Source organism: Oncorhynchus gorbuscha, linkage group LG10, assembly GCF_021184085.1.
Source record: "Oncorhynchus gorbuscha isolate QuinsamMale2020 ecotype Even-year linkage group LG10, OgorEven_v1.0, whole genome shotgun sequence".
In the NCBI taxonomy this organism is placed as follows: domain Eukaryota; kingdom Metazoa; phylum Chordata; class Actinopteri; order Salmoniformes; family Salmonidae; genus Oncorhynchus; species Oncorhynchus gorbuscha.
This window is the reverse complement of record NC_060182.1, coordinates 53710534-53735064: the sequence shown is the minus strand read 5'-3', so window position 1 is coordinate 53735064 and position 24531 is coordinate 53710534. Positions and strand designations below refer to the sequence as shown.

The 24531-nt window shown below is 44.8% G+C and overlaps 1 protein-coding gene across 1 annotated transcript in view; it reads left to right on the top strand.

Annotated features, from left to right (window-relative positions):
• Positions 1-22611, top strand: part of LOC124046245 (leukocyte tyrosine kinase receptor-like) — a 359722-nt gene extending 337111 nt beyond the window's left edge. Inside the window, exons 22-26 of the mRNA XM_046366398.1 lie at positions 9961-10053; positions 18104-18205; positions 18733-18867; positions 19673-19763; positions 20109-22611. Coding sequence (XP_046222354.1) covers positions 9961-10053; positions 18104-18205; positions 18733-18867; positions 19673-19763; positions 20109-21053 — 1366 coding nt within the window. The 3' untranslated portion in view covers positions 21054-22611. The remainder of the gene's footprint in view (positions 1-9960; positions 10054-18103; positions 18206-18732; positions 18868-19672; positions 19764-20108) is intronic.
• The last annotated feature ends 1920 nt before the right edge of the window (positions 22612-24531 follow it).

Below are 24531 nucleotides of genomic sequence, written 5' to 3'. Positions count from 1 at the left end.
CCGGCCAGTTTATTAGGTACACCACCCGTTCACAAAAAGTCACAGTCACCCTGCACATTGCCCTATCTGGACGAGGAATAGCAATCTAAGAATGTTGTTTATTGACTAAAGCTCAGCCTTCAACACTATAGTACCCTCCAAGCTCATCATTAAGCTTGTGCCCTGGGTCTGAACCCTGACCTATGCAACTGGGTCCTGGACTTGCTGACGGGCCACCCCCATGTGGTGAAGGTAGGGAACAATACCTCCGCTATGCTGATCCTCAACACAGGGGCCCCACACGCGTGCATGCTCAGACCCCTCCTGTACTCCCTGTTCACCCAAGACTGCGTGGCCACGCAGTCAATCATCAAGTTCGCAGTCAACACAACAGTAGTAGGCCTGATTACCAACAATGAGAAGACAGGTAGGAGGTGAGGTCCCTGACTGAGTGGTGCTAGAAAAATAAAATAACCACAACCCTCCCAAAACCCTGCCCCGTGGTCGAACCCTCAGGAGGCATCACACCGTATACTCTTGCTGGCCATCGATGACCCAGGGGGGAGGGATGAGCTTAGAAACAGAAGACAAAGGACTGTGAGACACAGGCTTAATCCTAGACACAAGGTAGGGTGAATAAGGAGGGTACGGGGATGGGAAAAGGACTAATGCAACGGGGGCATGTTTGCGGGACTCCAACTGAAGGGGCAGGTCCCGAGTGGAAAGCAATACCCTATGCGGTAGCGGAGAGCAGGGGTCCAACGACGATCCGCTTGTCGACGATACCTGGAGTTGGTCTTGAGAATTGCCGCCTGAGCTCTTCTCCAGGTACGTCGACAGCAGCAGACAAACATCTGGGCCGAGGGTATGCTGACCTCCTGCTCTTGTTCCGGGAAGACTGGAGGTTGATACCCCAAAGAGCACTCAAAAGGAGAGAGTCCTGTGGCCGAACAGGGAAGGGTGTTCCAGGCATACTCCACCCAGACCAGTTATCGGCTCCAGGTAGTGGGGTTGGTTGAGACCAGGCATCTCAGGGTGGTTTCTAGGTCCTGGTTTACTCGCTCCGACTGGCCGTTGGATTGGGGATGAAATCTGGAGGACAGGCTGGCCAACGTTCCAATAAGGGTGCAGAATGCATTCCAGAACTGAGACGAGAACTGTGGACCCAGGTCGGAGACCACGTCCACCGGGAGCCCATGGATCGGGAAGATGTGCTGCACCATAAGCTGGGTCGTCTCCTTGGCAGAGGTTAGTTTGGGAATAGGGATGAAATGGGCGGCCTTGAAGAATCGATCCACTATCATCAGAATAACAGTGTTGCCATCAGACGGAGGGAGCCCAGTGACAAAGTCCGATATATGGACCAGGGACGATGAGGGACAGGTAGTGGTTTAAGGAGGCCTGAAGGAGCTTGCTGTGGAATCTTGTTCTGAGCACGAGGTGATGAATGCAGAAATGTCAGGAATCACTGTGGGCCACCAGAAACATTGTCGGATGAAGGCTAGGGTACGACGGGAACCTGGATGACAGGTCAGCCTTGAGGAATGAGCCCATTCCAGAACCCAGGACCAGATAGAGTTAGGAACAAATAACCGGTTAGCCGGGCCCCCTTTAGGTTCCAGCTGGGAACGTTGGGCCTTGCGAACCAAGGTTTCAATCCAATGAAGGGGCAAGGCATAAGGAAGGGAGAATGGTTTCCGAGGGTGTGGCAGAGGAGGCAGAGGAACTGTATATGCAGGAGAGGGCGTCCGGCTTCACATTTTTGGACCCTGGACGGTAGGAAATGGTGAAGTTGAATCTGGTGAACAATAAAGCCCAACGGGCTTGCCTGGAGTTAAGGAGCTTGGCTGTACTGAGATATTCCACATTTTTACAGTCGGTCCAGACCAGGAAGGGCTGTTCCTTCCAGCCAATGCCTCCACTCCTCCAGCTCCAACTTGACAGCCAGGAGTTCTCTGTTGCCAACATCATAGTTCCTCTCTGCCGGACAGGATGGCCCCCACTCCAACATCACAAGCATCAACCAATGTCATGCAGGTAAAAGAGGACCCAAAAGCGACTTAACAGAAACAGAGTTTAATAATGTTCAAAACGGAATAACTGACATCCTCTAGATTTGTAGAGGGGAAAACAACTGGAGAAGCGGCCACAGACTGCAGGTCGCTTCGGGTAGGCGCAGGCCGTAGTCGACTGAGACACCTGCTCACACGCAGCGTCTGATGAAGGCACAAAACACGACAGGACAGGGTGATACACAATCACGGCAAAAAAACACGACAGGACAGGGCGAAACGCAATCACAGCATGGTGAATACAATACAAGGAACCGACGGCACAGGAACGGATCACAAAGGAATAAATAGGGACTCTAATCAGGGGAAAGGATCGGGAACAGGTGTGGGAAGACTAAATGATGATTAGGGGAATAGGAACAGCTGGGAGCAGGAACGGAACGATAGAGAGAAGAGAGAGCGAGAGAGTGAGAGAGGGAGGGAGAGAGAGAGGGATAGGAGGGAAAGAACCAAATAAGACCAGCAGAGGGAAACGAATAGCATGGGGAGCACAGGGACAAGACATGATAATAAATGACAAACATGACAGTACCCCCCCCACTCACCGAGCGCCTCCTGGCGCTCTCGAGGAGGAACACTGGCAGCAACGGAGGAAATCATAGATCAAACGGTCCAGCACGTCCCGAGAAAGAACCCCACTCCTCTCCTCAGGACCGTAACGAAAAACGATAAAAAGGGAAACTAGGGTACTACTCTAAAAAAAAAATGAGAACTAGGGACAGACTGAGACACAGCAAGGGCAGGGACAAGAACAGGAGAGATGCGATGGCAGGGAACAGACTGAGACCCAGCAAGACCAGGAGCAGAAGCAGAAAAAAATTACCAGACTTCTTCTGCGCGCAGTCTGAACACGCAGCCACGAAACGGCGCGTGTCACGCTCCTGAGTCGGCCACCAAAAGCGCTGGCGAATAGACGCAAGAGTGCCTCGAACACCGGGATGACCAGCTAACTTGGCAGAGTGAGCCCACTGAAGAACAGCCAGACGAGTGGAAACAGGAACGAAAAGGAGGTTACTAGGACAAGCGCGCGGCGACGCAGTGTGCGTGAGTGCTTGCTTAACCTGTCTTTCAATTCCCCAGACTGTCAACCCGACAACACGCCCATAAGGAAGAATCCCCTCGAGATCAGTAGAAGCCACAGAAGAACTAAACAGACGGGATAAGGCATCAGGCTTGGTGTTCTTGCTACCCGGACGGTAAGAAATCACAAACTCGAAACGAGCGAAAAACAACGCCCAACGAGCTTGACGGGCATTAAGTCGTTTGGCAGAACGGATGTACTCAAGGTTCTTATGGTCTGTCCAAACGACAAAAGGAACGGTCGCCCCCTCCAACCACTGTCGCCATTCGCCTAGGGCTAAGCGGATGGCGAGCAGTTCACGGTTACCCACATCATAGTTGCGCTCAGATGGCGACAGGCGATGAGAAAAATAAGCGCAAGGATGAACCTTATCGTCAGACTGGAAGCGCTGGGATAGAATGGCTCCCACGCCTACCTCTGAAGCGTCAACCTCGACAATAAATTGTCTAGTGACGTCAGGAGTAACGAGGATAGGAGCGGACGTAAAACGTTCTTTTAGAAGATCAAAAGCTCCCTGGGCGGAACCGGACCACTTAAAACACGTCTTGACAGAAGTAAGAGCTGTGAGAGGGGCAGCAACTTGACCGAAATTACGAATGAAACGCCGATAGAAATTAGCGAAACCTAAAAAGCGCTGCAACTCGACACGTGACCTTGGAACGGGCCAATCACTGACAGCTTGGACCTTAGCGGAATCCATCTGAATGCCTTCAGCGGAAATAACGGAACCGAGAAAAGTAACGGAGGAGACATGAAAAGAGCACTTCTCAGCCTTTACGTAGAGACAATTCTCTAAAAGGCGCTGTAGAACACGTCGAACGTGCTGAACATGAATCTCGAGTGACGGAGAAAAAATCAGGATATCGTCAAGATAGACAAAAACAAAAATGTTCAGCATGTCTCTCAGAACATCATTAACTAATGCCTGAAAAACAGCTGGCGCATTGGCGAGACCGAACGGCAGAACCCGGTACTCAAAATGCCCTAACGGAGTGTTAAACGCCGTTTTCCACTCGTCCCCCTCTCTGATGCGCACGAGATGGTAAGCGTTACGAAGGTCCAACTTAGTAAAGCACCTGGCTCCCTGCAGAATCTCGAAGGCTGATGACATAAGGGGAAGCGGATAACGATTCTTAACCGTTATGTCATTCAGCCCTCGATAATCCACGCAGGGGCGCAGAGTACCGTCCTTCTTCTTAACAAAAAAGAACCCCGCCCCGGCCGGAGAAGAAGAAGGCACTATGGTACCGGCGTCAAGAGACACAGACAAATAATCCTCGAGAGCCTTACGTTCGGGAGCCGACAGAGAGTATAGTCTACCTCGAGGAGGCGTGGTCCCTGGAAGGAGATCAATACTACAATCATACGACCGGTGAGGAGGAAGGGAGTTGGCTCGGGACCGACTGAAGACCGTGCGCAGATCATGATATTCCTCCGGCACTCCTGTCAAATCGCCAGGTTCCTCCTGAGAAGTAGGGAGAGAAGAAACGGGAGGGATGGCAGACATTAAACACTTCACATGACAAGAAACGTTCCAGGATAGGATAGAATTACTAGACCAATTAATAGAAGGATTATGACATACTAGCCAGGGATGACCCAAAACAACAGGTGTAAACGGTGAACGGAAAATCAAAAAAGAAATAGTCTCACTGTGGTTACCAGATACTGTGAGAGTTAAAGGTAGTGTCTCAAATTTGATACTGGGAAGATGACTACCATCTAAGGCAAACATGGGCGTAGGCTTGTCTAACGGTCTGAAAGGAATGTTATGTTTCCGAACCCATGCTTCGTCCATGAAACAACCCTCAGCCCCAGAGTCAATCAAGGCACTGCATGTAGCACCGAACCGGTCCAGCGTAGATGGACCGACATAGTAGTACAAGATCTAGATGAAGAGGACTGAGTAGTAGCGCTCACCAGTAGCCCTCCGCTTACTGATGGGCTCTGGCCTCTTACTGGACATGAATTAACAAAATGTCCAGCAACTCCGCAATAGAGGCACAGGCGGTTGGTGATCCTCCGTTCCCTCTCCTTATTCGAGATGCGAATCCCTCCCAGCTGCATGGGCTCAGTCTCAAAGCCAGAGGAGGGAGATGGTTGCGATGCGGAGCAGGGAAACACCGTTGATGCGAGCTCTCTTCCACGAGCCCGGTGACGAAGATCTACCCGTCGTTCTATGCGGATGGCGAGAGCAATCAAAGAGTCCACATCTGAAGGAACCTCCCGGGAGAGAATCTCATCCTTAACCGCTGCGTGGAGTCCCTCCAGAAAACGAGCGAGCAGCGCCGGCTCGTTCCACTCACTAGAGGCAGCAAGAGTGCGAAACTCAATGGAATAATCCGTTATGGACCGTTCACCTTGGCATAAGGAAGCCAGGGCCCTAGAAGCCTCCTCACCAAAAACTGAACGGTCAAAAACCCGAATCATCTCCTCTTTAAAGTTCTGGAATCTGTTAGAGCAATCAGCCCTTGCCTCCCAGATAGCTGTGCCCCATTCTCGAGCCCGGCCAGTAAGGAGTGAAATGACGTAAGCAACCCGAGCTCTCTCTCTAGAGTATGTGTGGGGTTGGAGAGAGAACACAATCTCACACTGCGTGAGAAAGGAGCGGCACTCAGTGGGCTGCCCGGAGTAGCAAGGTGGGTTATTAACCCTGGGTTCTGGAGGCTCGGCAGGCCAGGGAGTAACAGGTGGCACGAGACGTAGACTCTGGAACTGTCCAGAGAGGTCGGAAACCTGAGCGGCCAGGTTCTCCACGGCATGGCGAGCAGCAGACAATTCCTGCTCGTGTCTGCCGAGCATGGCTCCTTGGAACTCGACGGCAGTGTAACGAGCGTCTGAAGTCGCTGGGTCCATTCCTTGGTCGGTTCCTTCTGTCATGCAGGTAAAAGAGGACCCAAAAGCGACTTAACAGAAACAGAGTTTAATAATGTTCAAAACGGAATAACTGACATCCTCTAGATTTGTAGAGGGAAAACAACTGGAGAAGCGGCCACAGACCAGGTCGCCGGGTAGGCGCAGGCCGTAGTCGACTGAGACACCTGCTCACACGCAGCGTCTGATGAAGGCACAAAACACGACAGGACAGGGTGATACACAATCACGGCAAAAAACACGACAGGACAGGGCGAAACGCAATCACAGCATGGTGAATACAATACAAGGAACCGACGGCACAGGAACGGATCACAAAGGAATAAATAGGGACTCTAATCAGGGGAAAGGATCGGGAACAGGTGTGGGAAGACTAAATGATGATTAGGGGAATAGGAACAGCTGGGAGCAGGAACGGAACGATAGAGAGAAGAGAGAGCGAGAGAGTGAGAGAGGGAGGGAGAGAGAGAGGGATAGGAGGGAAAGAACCAAATAAGACCAGCAGAGGGAAACGAATAGCATGGGGAGCACAGGGACAAGACATGATAATAAATGACAAACATGACAACCAATACCACAAATTGACGGGATGGATCCCGATGGACAAGGATGGGTGCTGTGGTGAACCAATTTTTCAGGTCCACAAAGGCTTTGTCAACCGCTGGAGACCATGTTAGCGGTACTTTGGGAGAGGTGAGTGCCGAGAGGGGGGTCGCTGAAGTTCTGTAGCCCCGAATGAAATGGCGGTAGAAATTAGCGAACACCGGGAAACATTGCAACTGCACCCTGGACGTAGGCTGAGGCCACTCCACCATCGCTTTCACTTTTTCCTAATCCAACTCACATTTCTCGGCCATCACAAACAATTGGTTCTCCAGGAGATGCTGAACGACTCGTCTATCATGAAGAACATGTTCTTGGGCAGACCGGGAAAAAACCAGGATGTTAAGGTAAACGAACATGAAACAGTTTAGCATGTCCCGGAGCACATCGTTTACTAGAGCCTGAAAAACAGCGGGGGCGTTGGTGAGTCCAAACGGCATGACCTGGTACTCATAATGTCCACTGGCTGTATTAAAGGCTGTCTTCCACTCATCTCCTTGGCGTATCCAAACCAGGTGGTAGGCATTCCGAAGGTCCAGTTTGGAAACAATGGTGGCTCCCTGGAGTGGTTCAAAGGCCGAGGAGAGGAGGGGTAGGGGATAACGATTCTTGATCGTTAAATCATTAAGACCCCGGTAGTCAATGCACGGACGCAGGGTCTTGTCCTTCTTCTCCACAAAGAAAAACCCAGCGCCGTGGGGGAAATGAGTGACACCTGGAGGGGGTGGAGACAATCACAATAGAGATTGCATCATCTGTGGACCTGTTGGGGCGGTATGCAAATTGGAGAGGGTTTAGGATTTCTGGGATAATGGTGTCAATGTGAGCCATGACCTGCCTTTCAAAGCACTTCATGGCTATAGATGTGAGTGCTTCGGGGCGGTTGTCATTTAGGCAGGTTACCTTAGTGATCTTGGGCACAGGGTCTATGGTGGTCTGCATGAAACATGTTGGTATTCCCAGACAGGGAAGGATTGAAAATGTCAGTTGGTCAGCACATGCTCGGAGTACACGTCCTGGTAATCCATCTGGCCCTGCGGAATTGTGAATGTTGACCTGTTTAAAGGTCTTACTTACATCGGCTACGGAGAGCGTGATCACACAGTCGTCCGGAACAGCTAATGCTCTCATGCTTCAGTGTTGCTAGCTTCAAAGCGAGCATAGAAGTAATTTAGCTCGTCTGGTAGGCTCGTATAAATGGGCAGCTCTCGGCTGTGCTTCCCTTTGTAGTCTGTAATAGTTTGCAAGCCTTGCCACATCCGACGAGTGTCAGAGCCGGTGTAGTACAATTCGATCATAGTCCTCTATTGATGCTTTGCATGTTTGATGGTTTATGGGAGGGCATAGCGGGATTTCTTATAAGCATTCCGGTTAAGGTCCTGCTCCTTGATTGCAGCAGTTTTACCCTTTAGCTCAGTGCGGATTTTACCTGTAATCCATGGCTTCTGGTTGGGATATGTATGTACGGTCACTGTGAGGACATCGTCATCGATGTACTTATTGATGAAGCCAGTGACGGATGCTGTGTACTCCTCAATGCCATCAGAAGAATCCCGGAACATATTTCAGTCTCTGCTAGCAAAACAGTCCTGTAGTTTAGCTTCTGTGTCATCTGACCACTTCTTTATTGACCGAGTCACTGGTGCTTCCTGCTTTAGTTTTTGCTTGTATGCAGGTATCAGGAGGATATAATTATGGTCACATTTGCCAAATAGAGGGCGAGGGAGAGCTTTGTATGCGTATCTGTGTGTGGAGTAAAGGTGGTCTAGAGTTTTTTTCACCTCTGGATGCACATTTAACATGCTGGTAGAAATGAGGTAAAACGGATTTAAGTTTCCCTGCATTAAAGTCCCTGGCCAATAGGAGCGCCGCCTCTGGATGAGCGTTTTCTTGTTTGCTTATGGCCTTATACAGCTTTTTGAGTGCAGTCTTAGTGCCAGCATAGTGCCAGCATATAAATATATGGGGTATTGGAAATTATGGAGACAGTTGCATTGATGGAAGCCACAATCTATCCCCAATATTAAAGCTGATCCACCCCTTTAAATAAAAATGGATAAAAAAATATTTACAATAATTTACTCTATCTGTTGTCCTCCTTTAAAAAATGTTTTACCTTTATTTAACTAGGCAAGTCAGTTAAGAACAAATTCTTAATTACAATGACGGCATAGGAACAGTGGGTTAACTGCCTTGTTCAGGGGCAGAACGACAGATTTTTACCTTGTCAGCTCGGGGATTCGATCTAGCAACCTAAAGGTTACTGGCCCAATGCTCTAACTACTAGGCTACCTGCCACCCCATAAGAGATAGTGGCAGAAACATTATGTACAAAATAAGTTACAAATACTGGATAAAACACACACAATAGCACAATTGGTTAGGAGGTCGTAATACGGCAGCCATCTCCTCAATCTCCTCCTCTGGCACCATATTAGATTCACCTCGACAGGACCGCAGGGGTGAAGGTGAAAAGATTCAAGTTCCTCAGCGTACACATCACTGAAAATCTGAAATGGTCTACCCACACAGACAGTGTGGTGAAGAAGGTGCAAATACAGTTTGGCCCCTAAGAACCTCACAAACTATTACAGATGCACAAGTGAGAGCATCCATTCGCACTACATCACCACCTGGTATGACAACTGCACCGCCAGCAACCGGAGGGCTCTCCTGAGGGTGGTGTGGTTTGCCCAGCGCATCACTGGCAGCACACTGCCTGCCTTCCAGGACACCTACAGTACCCAATGTCACAGGAAGGCCAACAAGATCATCAAGGACATCAACCACTTGAGCCACGGCCTGTTCACCCCGCTATCATACAGATGGCGAGGTCAGTACAGTTGCATTAAAGCTGGGACGGAGACACTGAAAAACTGCTTCTATCTCAAGGCCATCAGACTGTTAAATAGCCATCACTAGCCGGCCTCCACCCAGTACCCTGCCCTGAAGTTAGAAACTGTCACTAGCCGGCTACCACCCGGTTACTCAACCCTGCACCTTAGAGGCTGCTGCCCTACTGGTCACTTATATAGTGGAACACTAGTCAATTTAATCATGTTTACATACTGTTTTACTAATTTCATATGTATATACTGTATTCTACTGTATTCTAGTCAATGACACTCCGACATTGTTCATCCTAACACTTATATTTTTCGTAATTCCATTCTTTTACTTAGAGATTTGTGTGTATTGTTAGATACTACTGCACTGTTGGAGCTAGGAACACAAGCATAATAATACATTTGCAATAATATCTGCGAAATATGTGTATGTGATCAATAAAATGTGATTTGAACACACACACACTCACCTCTGTAAGGTTCTTCTTGCCTTGTTACTTTGCAGGGACATTGCAGCTCGGAACTGTCTGCTGACCACCAAAGGACAGGGGAGAGTGGCCAAGATAGGGGACTTTGGAATGGCCAGGGACATTTACAGGTACTGCCATCACACACACTCTTTAAACCCAGCTCCTATGAAGGTATACTTTTGTGGTCTGGGATGGTCTGGCTGTCTGGGTTACTGCCTCTCGAGCACATGTACAATATACTGCTGCAAGCATGGGTCGAGTCTGGCCTACTGCTATTTCAGCACTCTCTCATTTACATTTCACCTTTATCCAAACATGACAAAATATGTAAAGAGTGGGACTGTCCCAAAACTTCGCCCCAGTCTAAAGTCGTTTGCACTCTGAAGCAGGTTCTCATTAAAGATTGGTCTGTATTTTTCTCTATTCATTGTTCCCTCTATCTTTACCAGTGTCCCAGTCCCTGTAGCTGAAAAACTACTGCTTCACAGTAGGGATGGTGTTAGATGGGCGATGAGCTGTGGCTGGTTTTCTCCAGACATAGTGCTTTGCTTTCAGGCCACAGACCAGATGTGGTAACTCGTATGTCTAATGTTTAGTAAGGATGTTTGGTACAGTGGGACGTTTAGGTAAAGGGCTTTATAACTGAAAACATAGTCATGTATCAACCGACGTGACATCAAAGAGTGCCAACCAACTTTCTGGTAGAGATTGCAATGATGAATGCTAAAATTGTTGCCCGTAATAAAGCCCAGTGCGCTATGATAAACTGTATCTGACGGATTTAATGAAGTGAATTTCAGTCATAGTCTAGGACCAATAGGAACATTGACTGAATAATCTGCTTTCTACTATTTAGCGAGAGGCACTTCATTTCTATTGAAGAAGCCCAATTTTTTTCTCAGCTTCTAACTCATCAATATACTAATTAAAGACAGCTTTTTATGCGCTCTAGAGAACAATATATGCTTAGTTTAACATGAATGCAGTACTCATTTCAGGTCAATAAAGTTTTTCTGTAATACAATGAAGGCAGACTGTAGTTCAGATAGAGCCTGGCCAACCGTGGCGGCAATAGCATACACAACACTGTCAACGGCATACAAGTGCAGGTACTGTACTTATTTATATTTATTTTTTTACAGATAAGTCAATATTGTTAATGAAAACAGTTAACAAAGACCCAGAACCGACCCATGCGGGACAACTTTCGTAATATCCAGGAAAACTGATTTAACACCATTCGTAGATATGCTTCGAGTTCTATCTGTCAAGTCATTTTTAAACCAGTTATATGTAGCCTGCTCTCGGCCAATTGAGGAAAGCCTATGAATTAGCAGTGAGTCATCAATAGTATTGAAAGCCTTTGACAGGTCAATGAAGATGAGCAGCACAATGCAGCCTTTTATCCACACAGTTAATAACATAATTTATAACTAGGGATGCAGCAGAGATAGTGCTGGTCTAAAACCCGACTGATGTACATTTAGGATACATTTCAAAGATAAAGATCTTACCTGATAATAAATCAAGGCTTCTAATAGTTTAGCTAGACAAGAAAGTTTAGAAATAGGGTTTTAATTATTTAGGTCACAAGTGTCACCACCTTTGTTAAGGGGGAGTACATGGTCCGCCATCCAAACCAGATATGATTTTCAGGTAAAAAATATGGATTAATGATTCAACAATCAGAGGGGCAGAGAGCTGCAGCAAAAATAGTGGGTTCGATCCCCGGGACCACCCATACGTAGAATGTATGCACACATGACTGTAAGTCGCTTTGGATAAAAGCGTCTGCTAAATGGCATATATTATTATTATTATATTATAAAATGGATCAAGCATATCAGCTCCAGCTGATTTTCTTTTACATCAATCTTAAGCAAGGCATCTAGCACCTCACAGATAGTAAATTGTTGAAATGAAAACAAAGATAAAATGAACTAGATGTTATTTACTTGATGTTATTGATCATGAATGGAGAGTTAACATGCAGAAACAGTCTTAACAACTCTGTCTGACCTGCTTTTGGACTCTGGCTGCACAAAAGCACTGAAGTGACATGTTTATGGATATGCAGTGTTATGTTTTAAACTGACTTGCCTAGTTAAATAAAATAAAAATGTTTTGTATTTTAAATATATTGAACCCATCTATCACCTTGCTGCCCAGTGTTTACAAGTTGTAAGTCGCTCTGGATAAGAGCGTCTGCTAAATGACTTAAATGTAAATGTAATGATTTGTTATTGAAAAAATGAACTTGTCATCACACACTTGGAGAGTTACTTATCCAATAGAACTCAGAGTATTCTTCAATGGAAACTTCTCTAACATCAGCTATGTACAGTGCGGCATCCTTCAGGGCCACTGCCTTGGGGTGTTAAACTTCTTTATTTTACAAATTATTTGCCACATGTCTTACAAGAAGAGAAAATGACTGTATGCTGATGATTGCACAGTCTACACATCAGCACCTACAGGCACTGAGACTCTTAGCAAGGAGTTAGAGTCAGTGTCAGAATGGGTAATTTGCAATAAACTGGTCTTAAATACATCTAAAACCCAAAGCATTGTATTTGGTTCAAAGTATTCTAGACCTAAACCTAAACCGCAGTTGATTATAGTTGAAGAAACTGAACTCATATGAATAACATTGGATGGTCAGTTATCATGGTAAAGTCATATTGACAAAGTTGTTGTGAAGATGGAGAGATGCTTTGGCAATGTTAACACATGTTTCCCATGCCAATAAAGCCCTTGAATTGAAATTAATTGAGATGTATGTCTGTTATTAAAAAAATATTCTGATTTTTTTTTTACACAAAGATCAACTGTACTAGTTGTTCAGGCTTTGATCTTGTCGCATCTTGATTACTGTCCAGTAATAAGGTCAGCAAAGAAAGACTACACTAGGCTCAAAACAAAGCAACATGCATGATAGTCTTTCATGACTGAGGGTTGAGTCGAAATTGACTACTTCTTTTCTAGTCTTAAAAAGAAACAATTGTGTGTTGAAAATGCCTAACCACTTATATAATCTACAGTTGAAGTCAGAAGTTTACATACACCTTAGCCAAATACATTTAAACTCGTTTTTTTCACAATTCCTGACATTTAATCCTAGTAAAAATTACCTGCCTTAGGTCAGTTAGGATCACTACTTTATTTTAAGAATGTGAAATGTTAGAATAATAGTAGAGAGAATGATTTATTTCAGCTTTTATTTCTTTCATCACATAGCCAGTGGGTCAGAAGTTTACATACACTCCATTAGTATTTGGTAGCATTGCCTTTAAATTGTTTAAGTTGTTTCGGGTAGCAAGCATAAGTTGGGTGAATTTTGGCCCATTTTTCCTGACAGAGCTGGTGTAACTGATTAAGGTTTGTAGGCCTCCTTGCTCACACACACTTTTTCATTTTTGCCCAAAAATAATCTATATGCTTGAGGTCAGGGCTTTGTGATGGCCACTCCAATACCCTGACTTTGTTGTCCTTAAGCCATTTTCCCACAACTTTGGAAGTATGCTTGGGGTCATTGTCCAGTTGGAAGACCCATTTGCGACCAAGCTTTAACTTCCTGAATGATGTCTTGAGATGTTGCTTTAATATATCCACATCATTTCTCCATCCTCATGATGCCATCTATTTTGTGAAGTGCACCATACCCTCCTGCAGCAAAGCACCCTCACAACATGATGCTGCCACCCCTGTGCTTCACGGTTGGGATGGTGTTCTTCAGATTGCGAGCATCCCCCTTTTTCTTCCAAACATAATGATGGTCATTATGGCCAAACAGTTCTATTTGTGTTTCATCAAATCAGAGGACATTTCTCCAAAAAGTACAATCTTTGTCCCCATGTGCAGTTGCAAACCGTACTCTGGCTGTTTTATGGTGGTTTTGGAGCAGTGGCTTCTTCCTTGATGAGCGGCCTTTCAGGTTATAGGTTATAGGTTATCAGGTTATAGGACTAATTTTACTGTGAATATAGATACTTTTGTACCTGTTTCCTCCAGCATCTTCACAAGTTCCTTTGTTCTGTGATTGATTCGCACTTTTCACACCAAAGTACGTTCATCCCTAGGAGACAAAACGCATCTCCATCCTGAGCGGTATGACGGCTGCGTGGTCCCATGGTGTTTATACTTGCATACTATTGTTTGTACAGATGAACGTGCTATCTCCAGGCATTTGAAAATTGCTCCCAAGGATGAACCAGAATTGTGGAGGTCTACAATTTTTTTCTGAGGTCTTGGCTGATTTCTTTTGATTGTCCCATGATTTCAAGCAAAGAGGCACTGAGTTTGAAGTTAGGCCTTGAAATACATCCACAGGTACACCTCCAATTGACTCAAATGATGTCAATTAGCCTATCAGAAGCTTCTAAAGCCATGACATAATTTTCTGGAATTTTCCAAGCTGTTTAAAGGCACAGTCAACTTAGTGTATGTAAACTTCTGACCCACTGGTATTGTGATACAGTGAAATATAAGTGAAATAATCTGTCTTTAAACAATTGTTGGAAAAATGACTTCCGTCATGCACAAAGTAGATGTCGTAACTGACTTGCCAAAGCTATAGTTTGTTAACATGAAATTTGTGGAGTGGTTGAAAAACGAGTTTTAATGACTCCAACCTAAGTGTATGTAAACTTCCGACTTCAACTGTATTTGCATACACTTCAAACAGACATAGATACCCCACCAGACATGCCATTATGTGTTTCTTCATGGTACCCAAACCAATAACAGACTTAATGCGTCGCTCAGTTATGCATACAGCCATGTCATCGTTGAATGCTCTGCCACCAGAGTTTATTTAGGCAAAAAGCATGTTTAAATGAAAAAAAACATTGTTTCATAGCGCCTCTGCTCTTTCTAAATATCTGATTTAACTGTACTGTATATAAGGATATTAATATGTACACTATACAGTATATACAAAAGTATGTGGATACCCCTTCAAATGAGTGGATTCAGGTATTTCACCCATACCCGTTTCTGACAGGTGTATAAAATTGACCACACAGCCATGCAATCTTCATAGACAAACATTGGCAGTAGATTGGCCTTACTGAAGAGCTCAGTGACTTTCAACGTGGCACCATCATAGGATGCCACCTTTCCAACAAGTCAAATCATCAATTTTCTGTCCTGCTAGAGCTGCTATTTTGAAGTGGAAAAGACTATATTATATATATATATATATATATATATATATATATATATATATATATATATATATATATATATATATATATATATATATATTATAGGCCACATAAGCTCACAGAACGGGACCGCCAAATTCTGAAGTGCTTAGAGCTATTAAAAATCATCTGTCCTCAGTTGCAACACTCACTACCAAGTTCGAAACTGCCTGTGGAAGCAGCATCAGCACAACAACTGTTTGTCGGGAGCTTAATGAAATGGGTTTCCATGGCTGAGCAGCTGCACACAAGCCTAAGATCACAATACGCAATGCCAAGCATCGGCTGGAGTGGTATAAAGCTTGCTGCCATTGGAATCTGGAGCAGTGGAAACACTTTCTCTGCAGTGATGATTCACGCTTCTCCATCTGTCAGTGCCGGTGGACGAATCTGTGTTTGGCGGATGCCAGCAGAATGCTACCTGCCCCAATGTATCGTGCCAACTGTAAAGTTTGGTGGAGGAGGAATAATGGTCTGGGACTGTTTTTCATGGTTCAGGCTAGGCCCCTTAGTTCCAGTGAAGGGAAATCTTAACACTACAGCACACAATGACATTCTAGACAATTATTTGAAAAAGTACAAAAGTTTTAGGAAGGCCCTTTCCTGTTACCGCATGACAATGCCCCCGTGCACAAAGCGAGGTCCTATCAGATATGGTTTGTCGAGATCGGTGTGGAATAACTTGATTGGCCTGCACAGAGCCCTGACCTGAACTCTTAATAGTCTCTTGGTCTATTTCCTATATATAACTCTTATTTTATTTGTCATTTACGGTTGGGCAAAAAAGTATTTATTCAGCCACCAATTGTGCAAGTTCTCCCACTTAAAAAGATGAGAGAGGCCTGTAATTTTCATCATAGGTACACTTCACCTATGACAGACAAAATGAGAAAAAAATCCAGAAAATCACATTGTAGATTTTTTTATGAATTTATTTGCAAATTATGGTGGAAAATAAGTATTTGGTCACCTACAAACAAGCAAGATTTCTGGCTCTCACAGACCTGTAGCTTCTTATTTAAGAGGCTCTTCTGTCCTCCACTCGTTACCTGTATTAATGGAACCTCATTGAACTTGTTATCAGTATAAAAGACACCTGTCCACCACCTCAAACAGTCACACTCCAAACTCCACTATGGCCAAGACCAAAGAGCTGTCAAAGGACACCATAAACAAAATTGTAGACCTGCACCAGACTGGGAAGGCTGAATCTGCAATAGGTAAGCAGCTTGGTTTGAAGAAATCAACCGTGGGAGCAATTATTAGGAAATGAAAGACATACAAGACCACTGATAATCTCCCTCGATCTGGGGCTCCATGCAAGATCTCACCCCATGGGGTCAAAGTGATCACAAGAATGGTGAGCAAAAATCCCAGAACCACATGGGGGGACCTAGTGAATGACCTACAGAGAGCTGGGACCAAAGTAACAAAGTCTATCATCAGTAACACACTACGCCGCCAGGGACTCAAATCCTGCAGTGCCAGACGTGTTCCCCTGCTTAAGCCAGTACATGTCCAGGCCTGTCTGAAGTTTGCTAGAGAGCATTTGGATGATCCAGAAGAAGATTGGGAGAATGTCATATGGTCAGATGAAACCAAAATATAAGTTTTTGGTAAAAACTCCACTCATGGTGTTTGGAGGACAAAGAATGCTGAGTTGCATGCAAAGAACACCATACCTACTGTGAAGCATGTGGGTGGAAACATCATGCTTTGGGGCTGTTTTTCTGCAAAGGGACCAGGACGTCTGATCCATGTAAAGGAAAGAATGAATCGGGCCATGTATCGTGAGATTTTGAGTGAAAACCTCGTTCCATCAGCAAGGGCATTGGAGATGAAATGTACTAAATATGATATTTCTTATTTGTTTTTGAAGTTACAAGCCTGAAACCTTGAACATAGACTGCTGGCACTCTGTGGAAACCATAAGAATTGCATCCAGGGTGCAAATTTTCAATATGACCTTTTACTTGCCTTTCTTAGAGGATGGTCTCTAAAAAATAAAAATAAACTGTTTGGTTTTTCTTTGGATTTTCTCCTACCATATCTATTGTGTTATATTCTCTTACATTATTTTAACAATTCTACAAACTTCAACGTGTTTCCTTTCCAATGGTACCAATTATATGCATATCCTGGCTTTAGGGCCTGAGCAACAGGCAGTTTAATTTGGGCACGTCATTCAGGAGGAAATGGGGAAAAAAGGGGCCTAGCCCTAAGAAGTTTTAAATATTAGCCACTTTCAGAGTCAAACTTTGGTAATACCCACATACATTGATAACTGTAGCATTAGTGTTAGTTTCCTTAAATTTGTAGCCTACATTTTGCATTATTCCATTCCATTACTTTACCTTTCTTTCCTCTGTCACATCCGTGTAGTTGTTCATGTTACCTATTGTAATGTAACCTATTTGAATCATGATGGAACTCAGACAGCACGTAGCAGTTTAAACCTGGAGCTTGGCGCACGTCGACAGTCATGACGACTCTACCGTTGTCATAGAATTCCACGATGAGTGAAGATTAGATAGAAATATTGTAGATATATAGAACTATTGTTCAACCCCTATGTTACAATAATGGGGCGAGGGGGGGGGCTGTAACAATAGTGAGGTGTGATTGTCAGGTTAACTTAATGGCATGTCTCAGGCATTCAGGATCCTTAGTCTAGTCTCCACCGAGTGTTATTAACATCCATGTCCCCTTTATACTACAGTCGGTGGAGAATCCAACTTTTGAGTGTTCCGAGATAAAACACTTAAGTTCTTCCAACTGGAATGGAAGTGGCTAGTCTTCAGAGGTTTAAGGATAATTAGGAGTCAAACTAGGGACTCTGTCTTCATTTATTTTCCTCTTTTTCTTTCTGTTCTGTTTTCATCCTTTTTTATACCTGCTGTGCTTTCAATAAAGTCATGCAGCGTGTCTAACAAGATCCCCCTGTGTGTGTGTGAACGGGTTTGTCTCCACACAGGGCGAGCTACTACAGAAAGGGTGGGCGCGCCATGCTGCCTGTGAAGTGGATGCCTCCCGAAGCTTTCATGGAGGGGATCTTCACATCCAAAACAGACACGTGGTACGTTCCATTGTAACTCACTCTCAATGATGTCTCAGTTCTCTTGAATGTCACTCCCTTTCATTTCACCCTTCCGACTCCATTACCTCCCTTTTTCCGTCCTTCAATGGAACTTTCTCTTTTTCACCTTTTGAAAGCCTCCTCTCTTTTACTCTATCTGCTGTCCTCCTTTTTTTATTTTTAATGTAACCTTTATTTAACTAGGCAAGTCAGTTAAGAACAAATTCTTATTTACAATAACGGGCTAGGAACAGTGGGTTAACTGCCTTGTTCAGGGGCAGAACAACAGATTTTTACCTTGTCAGCTCAGGAATTAAATCTAGCAACCTTTCGGTTACTGGCCCAATGCTCTAACCACTAGGCTTCCTCCCTCCCTCCTTCACCCCTCACTTTGCCCTTATCACCCTTAAGATTTATGATTCTCTCTCCCGTCTAAAAACTAAATACAAATTATTCCTCTCTTGCTCCCTCACCTACCTCTCACTCCCCCCCTCTCACTTTCCTTCTTCCTCCTACCTCTCTCTCAGGTCCTTTGGTGTTTTGCTATGGGAGATCTTCTCTCTGGGCTATATGCCCTATCCCAGTCGCAGTAACCAGGAAGTGTTGGAGTTTGTCACCAGCGGGGGAAGGATGGACCCTCCCAAAAACTGCCCAGGGCCCGTGTAAGTCCAATCACATACCACCCAAACACATGTAGCAGATGTGTGCTAGTGAAGCACTTTCTTGAGATTGAAAGTGAACTGTCACTCAGTCAACTTCCGTCCCTGTCTGAACTGTCACTCACATAGGGATGGAGCTTACTCTGTTACATACAGATTACACACACAACCTCACAGTATACTGTTTTCACTCATGCACACACATAGAATGCAGATATACACATGGATACAAGCGAACAAACACACAAAATACCAAAAACTTCTCAAGCTTGCATCACATTCTCGCCCATCGCTGATCTTTCACGCCGACTCCATGCATGACAAACCACTTTTATTGTCCAATTCTCCTTTGAACTCTCCCGGCTGTCAGTTTTAGCCTTTGTATCACCACGTTTTTTCCTTGAAAAACAAACACAGTTCCCATGTGTTACAATTAATCTGCGTCACGAAGGGCTCACAATAGGCATGTCACATTGCCAAAGAATATTACACAAGAGTAATGATTGCAAGTAAAATCTAATTCAGAAACAAGCTTGATTTTGCACTGTCTTGGGGGGTACCCCAGGATTCCGTTGTACCCCGACTGACTTTTCAACGGTGATCACTCAAACTAGCGGGATATTACACTTAATTCAGAATGATTTGTATTAAATCAGTCGAGTGGTATTATGACGGGGAGGCGGCACTTTTGATAAAGTGTGCGTGAGTTTGTGTCTGTCAAATGATTATCATCGAAAGGGGAAAAATGGTTTTTGATTGTGCTTGTGGTCGTGTGTGTGTGTGGTGTGTGTGTGTGTATGTGTTTCAGATACCGAATAATGACACAGAGTTGGCAGCATCAACCGGAGGACAGGCCCAACTTCTCCACCATCTTGGAGAGGATTGACTACTGCTTACAGGTAGGGAGTATGAACATCGAGAGTCAACACCCATCTGCACTGGAACTGTGCTCTCAAGTATTAAATATCTGTTTAACTGCCAAGAGGTTATTTTATTATGTATGGCTATTTTAAAATGTGATACAGCTCATAACCCGTCTGTCTGTGTGTGTAAAAGCTTTATTCCTTTTGGGATTGTTTCTGTCATCTACTTAAATAAAGTCAAACATGGTTGCATTAGAATTGACATTTTGAACTCTACTTGTGTAGTGTCATTTTCTACAAATTCAGACAACGGTAATGTTCATGATGTCATTGCACGTTGTTTGCCATTGTTAGTGTCTAATGCTCCCCTATCCTCTCCAGGACCCTGATGTGGTGACTGTTACATTGCCTGTGGAATATGGACCCCTCCCCGAAGCGGAGGAGCGGGTGCCCATGCGCCCTGAGGATCTCACGGCCTCTCCCCTGCAGGTGTCCACTCAGATACCCGACGGGGAGGGCCCTGCACCGCCACCCTCTGCCCCCGACTCCAACGAGGAGAAACGAAGAGTCAAGCAGCCCCTCCTCCTTTCCAGCCAACCCCCCGAAACTGTCAAGCCCCAGATGATGGCGCAACAACCCCAGTTCTACCCCCACCCTCAGACATTCACCACAACCACCATCACAGCCACCTCCTTCATCTCCACCTTCAAGGCGCCTCCCCCCATCTCCACCCAGCAGCCCAACCCAGAGGGGGGCCACATTAATCTGGCCTTCACCCAGGGCTACCCTAAGGATAAGGATGGTCACAATGGGAAGCCCACCAACCTGTGGAACCCTACCTATGGCTCCTGGTTCCTCCAGCAGCAGCAGAGGAAGCAGCAGCAGCAAAGGCAGGGAGACATGGGCAGTGGAGGTGGGGGGCTTGGAGGTGGGAGGGTTCCGGGCGAGGGGCAGGAGTACCAGGGGCGGACTGTGGCCGAGGCTGCGGGGGGCCCTGGGTCTCCAGCAACAGCAGCACAAGCAGCAGCAGTTCCAGCCACCGTATCCCTTCCATCCACAGCAGCAACAGCATCAACAACAGCAGATGCAGCTCCTGCACCACCAACATCAGCAGCAACAGCAGGGGCTCTGCAAGCCCCTCTTGCCCCCTCCGCCCCCACCCCAGGCCACCTTCTCGGATATCACTGCCCCTACCCCGCTCCTGTTAGATTCTGCCACCCTCCCCCCAGTCCCTCTCTTCAGACTTCGCCACTTCCCCTGCGGGAACATCGGCTACGGCTACCAGGAGCAAGGGTTGCCCCTGGAGGCGACCCACCACCACACTAACCCTGTCAACCCACATACTCCCCCGTCTCCTCCTCCCCCGCCACCCGTGGCCCTCCAGAGAGAGAGGAGTGGAGGGGACCCAGCTGTCGCTGAGCTGCTCGACGACGGCCAAAGCCGAGGACAGCCGTCCGCTGCTGGTTACCATGGGGACGGTGCAGGACCCCAGACTGCCCCGGATGGAGGGCCACAATGCCACGGTGCTTTAGCCCAACCTCCATCTTTATTTTTGTCTCTCACCTCAGAGACCATGTGTATAGGCAGACAGGCGTACAACCAGACTAGATGGTACACAGTGCAACATTGTGTCAGGACAGTACCCGCCGCCTTACGACACCCCCCCCCCTCCCGTCTCGACGCCTTGGTTTCATCCACAGATCGGATTGACCCATTTTTACCTGGCCAATGGTTGCGGAGTCAAAAAACAAAGTAAAATAACCTCTAAAATGGTTGCGGAAATACCAATGGGTGTTAAAGTAACTGCCCAGTGTTTCCAGATTTCTATTAAATTTGACTTATAATTACTTACAATATGAGAGAAATAGTTTTCCTTCCAAAAATGGTTAAATGAGTATGTTAAAAAGTAACTTTTCTGTGTTGGAATGGTGTGCGCGTACCCCAACAACAGAATGGTGTGGACTTATACCAGTCATAAACAATATTCACGTAAGTAGCCCACTGATTGGCCAGCTCATCCTCCTCCTTTTGAAGAGAGTTTTGAAGTGCCCCCCCCCCCCCCAATTCATGCTTTGGCCACAAATACAAGTATCGGACGAGTCAACAACATTAACAGAATATAAAAGTTAGATTTTCACTGGGCAGTTACTTTAAAGCACATTGTAGAGCTTCAAAGACCATTGGCTAGAAAAACAGGAACGATGGACATTTTGCAACACCTGCTAAAATGTAGCCGCTAAGGGAGTGATACACTATCCGAAGAGAGCGGGCTGAATGAGTTGTCAGCTATTGTAACAGGACAGGGTGAAATGTTTCCATCTGGTTGAACAAGTTAATTTATCCGCAATGTTTTCACGAGTCGACCGCTTATATTCGTGGCTCTGTAGATGTCAATGCAGCCTTTCATCACAAGTAATTCGGGCAACAAACAGTTTGTGTTTCACAATCAAAAACATGTCGAACATGGTAACTGAGAACAATACACATCTGCCAGATGTGTAACTGACTGTAGCATTAATTAACTTATTTGGCCGTCAATCATTGCAGTTCATCCATTTCCTTTGGGATTTCTGGCCTTGGCAGTTGATTCACCAATCAGAATTTTTTTTTACAAGAATATTGTGAGAATTGTACACTGGATTCCGGAGAAGATGAAAGTGTTTGTTGATGTTTGCCTGCCTTCTCATTTATTTATTATTTTGGGAACTCTGTATATTATTAAATGGACCCACTTCTTATACCCAACCATAGCCAAAATCATTTGACATTGGTTAGCTATATGGCATTTTTTTAGAAGCAGGAATTTTTGTCCAATGTCGAATTAAATTGACCAATGAATGGTATTTCAGATAGTTGGAAACTAAATGCACTCATCTAGTTGAATGTTGCTATGGTATGAGGGTGGGAGTGAACGGGAATTGTTGGGGGGGGTGTAATGGTGCCATAAGAACTGCATGTGGGTGGCTATTTTTGAACTTTAAGGTGCATTCATCTGTGTGTGCATATGTTTGTGTGTTTGAGAGAGAGGAAGAGATGGAGGGAGAAGGGGGAGAAAGAAAGAGAGATAAAGAATGTTATTCGATGCACAATACTATGGGGCTTACTTCATACCGTTTATTCAGGCAAGTTTACCTTCCATTTCTCATTGGAGATTTTTGATATGTATATATTATGGCCCTCTATGGAAAGACAGAAATTAGTGTTCCATCAACTTCCATGGACACATAGTTGGAGATTAATTTAATTTGAATGTGTGTTTTTAAAATAGGAAATGTTGGCATTTTGCTGGGGGGCTTTTTTCAACAACCTTTTCTTGATTCTTAACTTTTTTCTTTGCCTTACCCAGCAACTATATTTAACATTGCTGAATAGGTCTTTACCCCTAAACTGCTATTTTAAAGTACTCAATGTTAATACATTTGCATAATTGATCTTTTCTATTTTAAGAACGACTACTGTAGAATATAAAGTATTCCGAGTGAAAGGTTTGAATACAAATTGCTTGTGGTCCACTTGTGAAAAATCTATGGTTAATATTTTGTGAGGATCTAACTTCTTACGCCATCAGTTATCAACCATGTCTACATTTACATTCAATGTGCATAGCCTCAACACTGTCAATGCAGTCTGCTTTTATACATTCAAAAAGATTGTGATTATGAATTAATTTTAATGTACAGTGCGAATCAACTTTCATATACTTAAGTCTCAAATGGACATGAGTGCTAGTCTATGCTAAGCTAAGATGAAGTTGATTTGAGTGTATCCAGGAAGTGTCAATGTGTCAGTTGTTTGCCTGGCTATGTTGTTAACCCTTTACTCGAACACTCTTTCATAAAGCTTTACAAGCCGTTGTAGTGAAAACATTTGAAAACACAAGGTTTATGCTTATGATAGAGGGTTCAAGTAACATGTTGCACTATTGCTCATCTCCAGTGGTTGTGTTCACATAATTTTCTGTTTCTTTGCAGCCACTCATCTGAACTCCGTTGCTCCTTGTAAAAACCAACTGAATTGCATCTGTAACATGTTGTAATTATGATGTATTGTACTATGACTGGTAACCTCTGTATGTTGCCCTTCAGATGACATCTGCCAAAATTAATAAATTACTATATAATGACTATTGGTTGCTGCTGCCAGACTTGACTTAACTCACTCAGACTTAGGACTCGAGTCACTCCGTATCGCGGAAGTTCAGCGTTATAGCGCGATTGAAATTGAAAGGAAATTCCTGATTGAGCCGACGTTTACCGTGAATGCAGTCTCCGCTAACGTGGGAACATTGCCTTACCATTTTTATTGCGCTGTAGCACGGATCTTTAGCGCTATGGATTGAATCGAGCCCTTATACAGCTCGATTCAAACATCCATTGCAGTATTTTACACAGTAGCAGATAAATATTGTTTTTGTCCATGTGGCAAATGCAAAAAACAGCAACTGTCCAGTTGAATAGGGACATCCTGTAAATATAGTTACAGAGGCCTTTAATTGTTCAGAGTAAATTGGCATACTTAGATATTTCTTGGGAAAGTCATGCATCCTGGAAACTCGCATATTTTTCATTGAGTTAGAAGGAGCTGTGTATTTCAGTATAAAACAGTGTGCTAGAGCAGTAGTTGAATCAACAAATAAAGGGAATAAACTGTTATTACAGGACTGATGGAATCTGGCCTCCAAATGAGAACGGTTGAGCCCTATTTTGTAATCGAACAAAAAGTGTAACCCCCCCAGACATCTCTCTTCTCATCAGATATACAGTGCATTCAGAAAGTATTCAGTTCCCTTGAGCTTTTCCACATT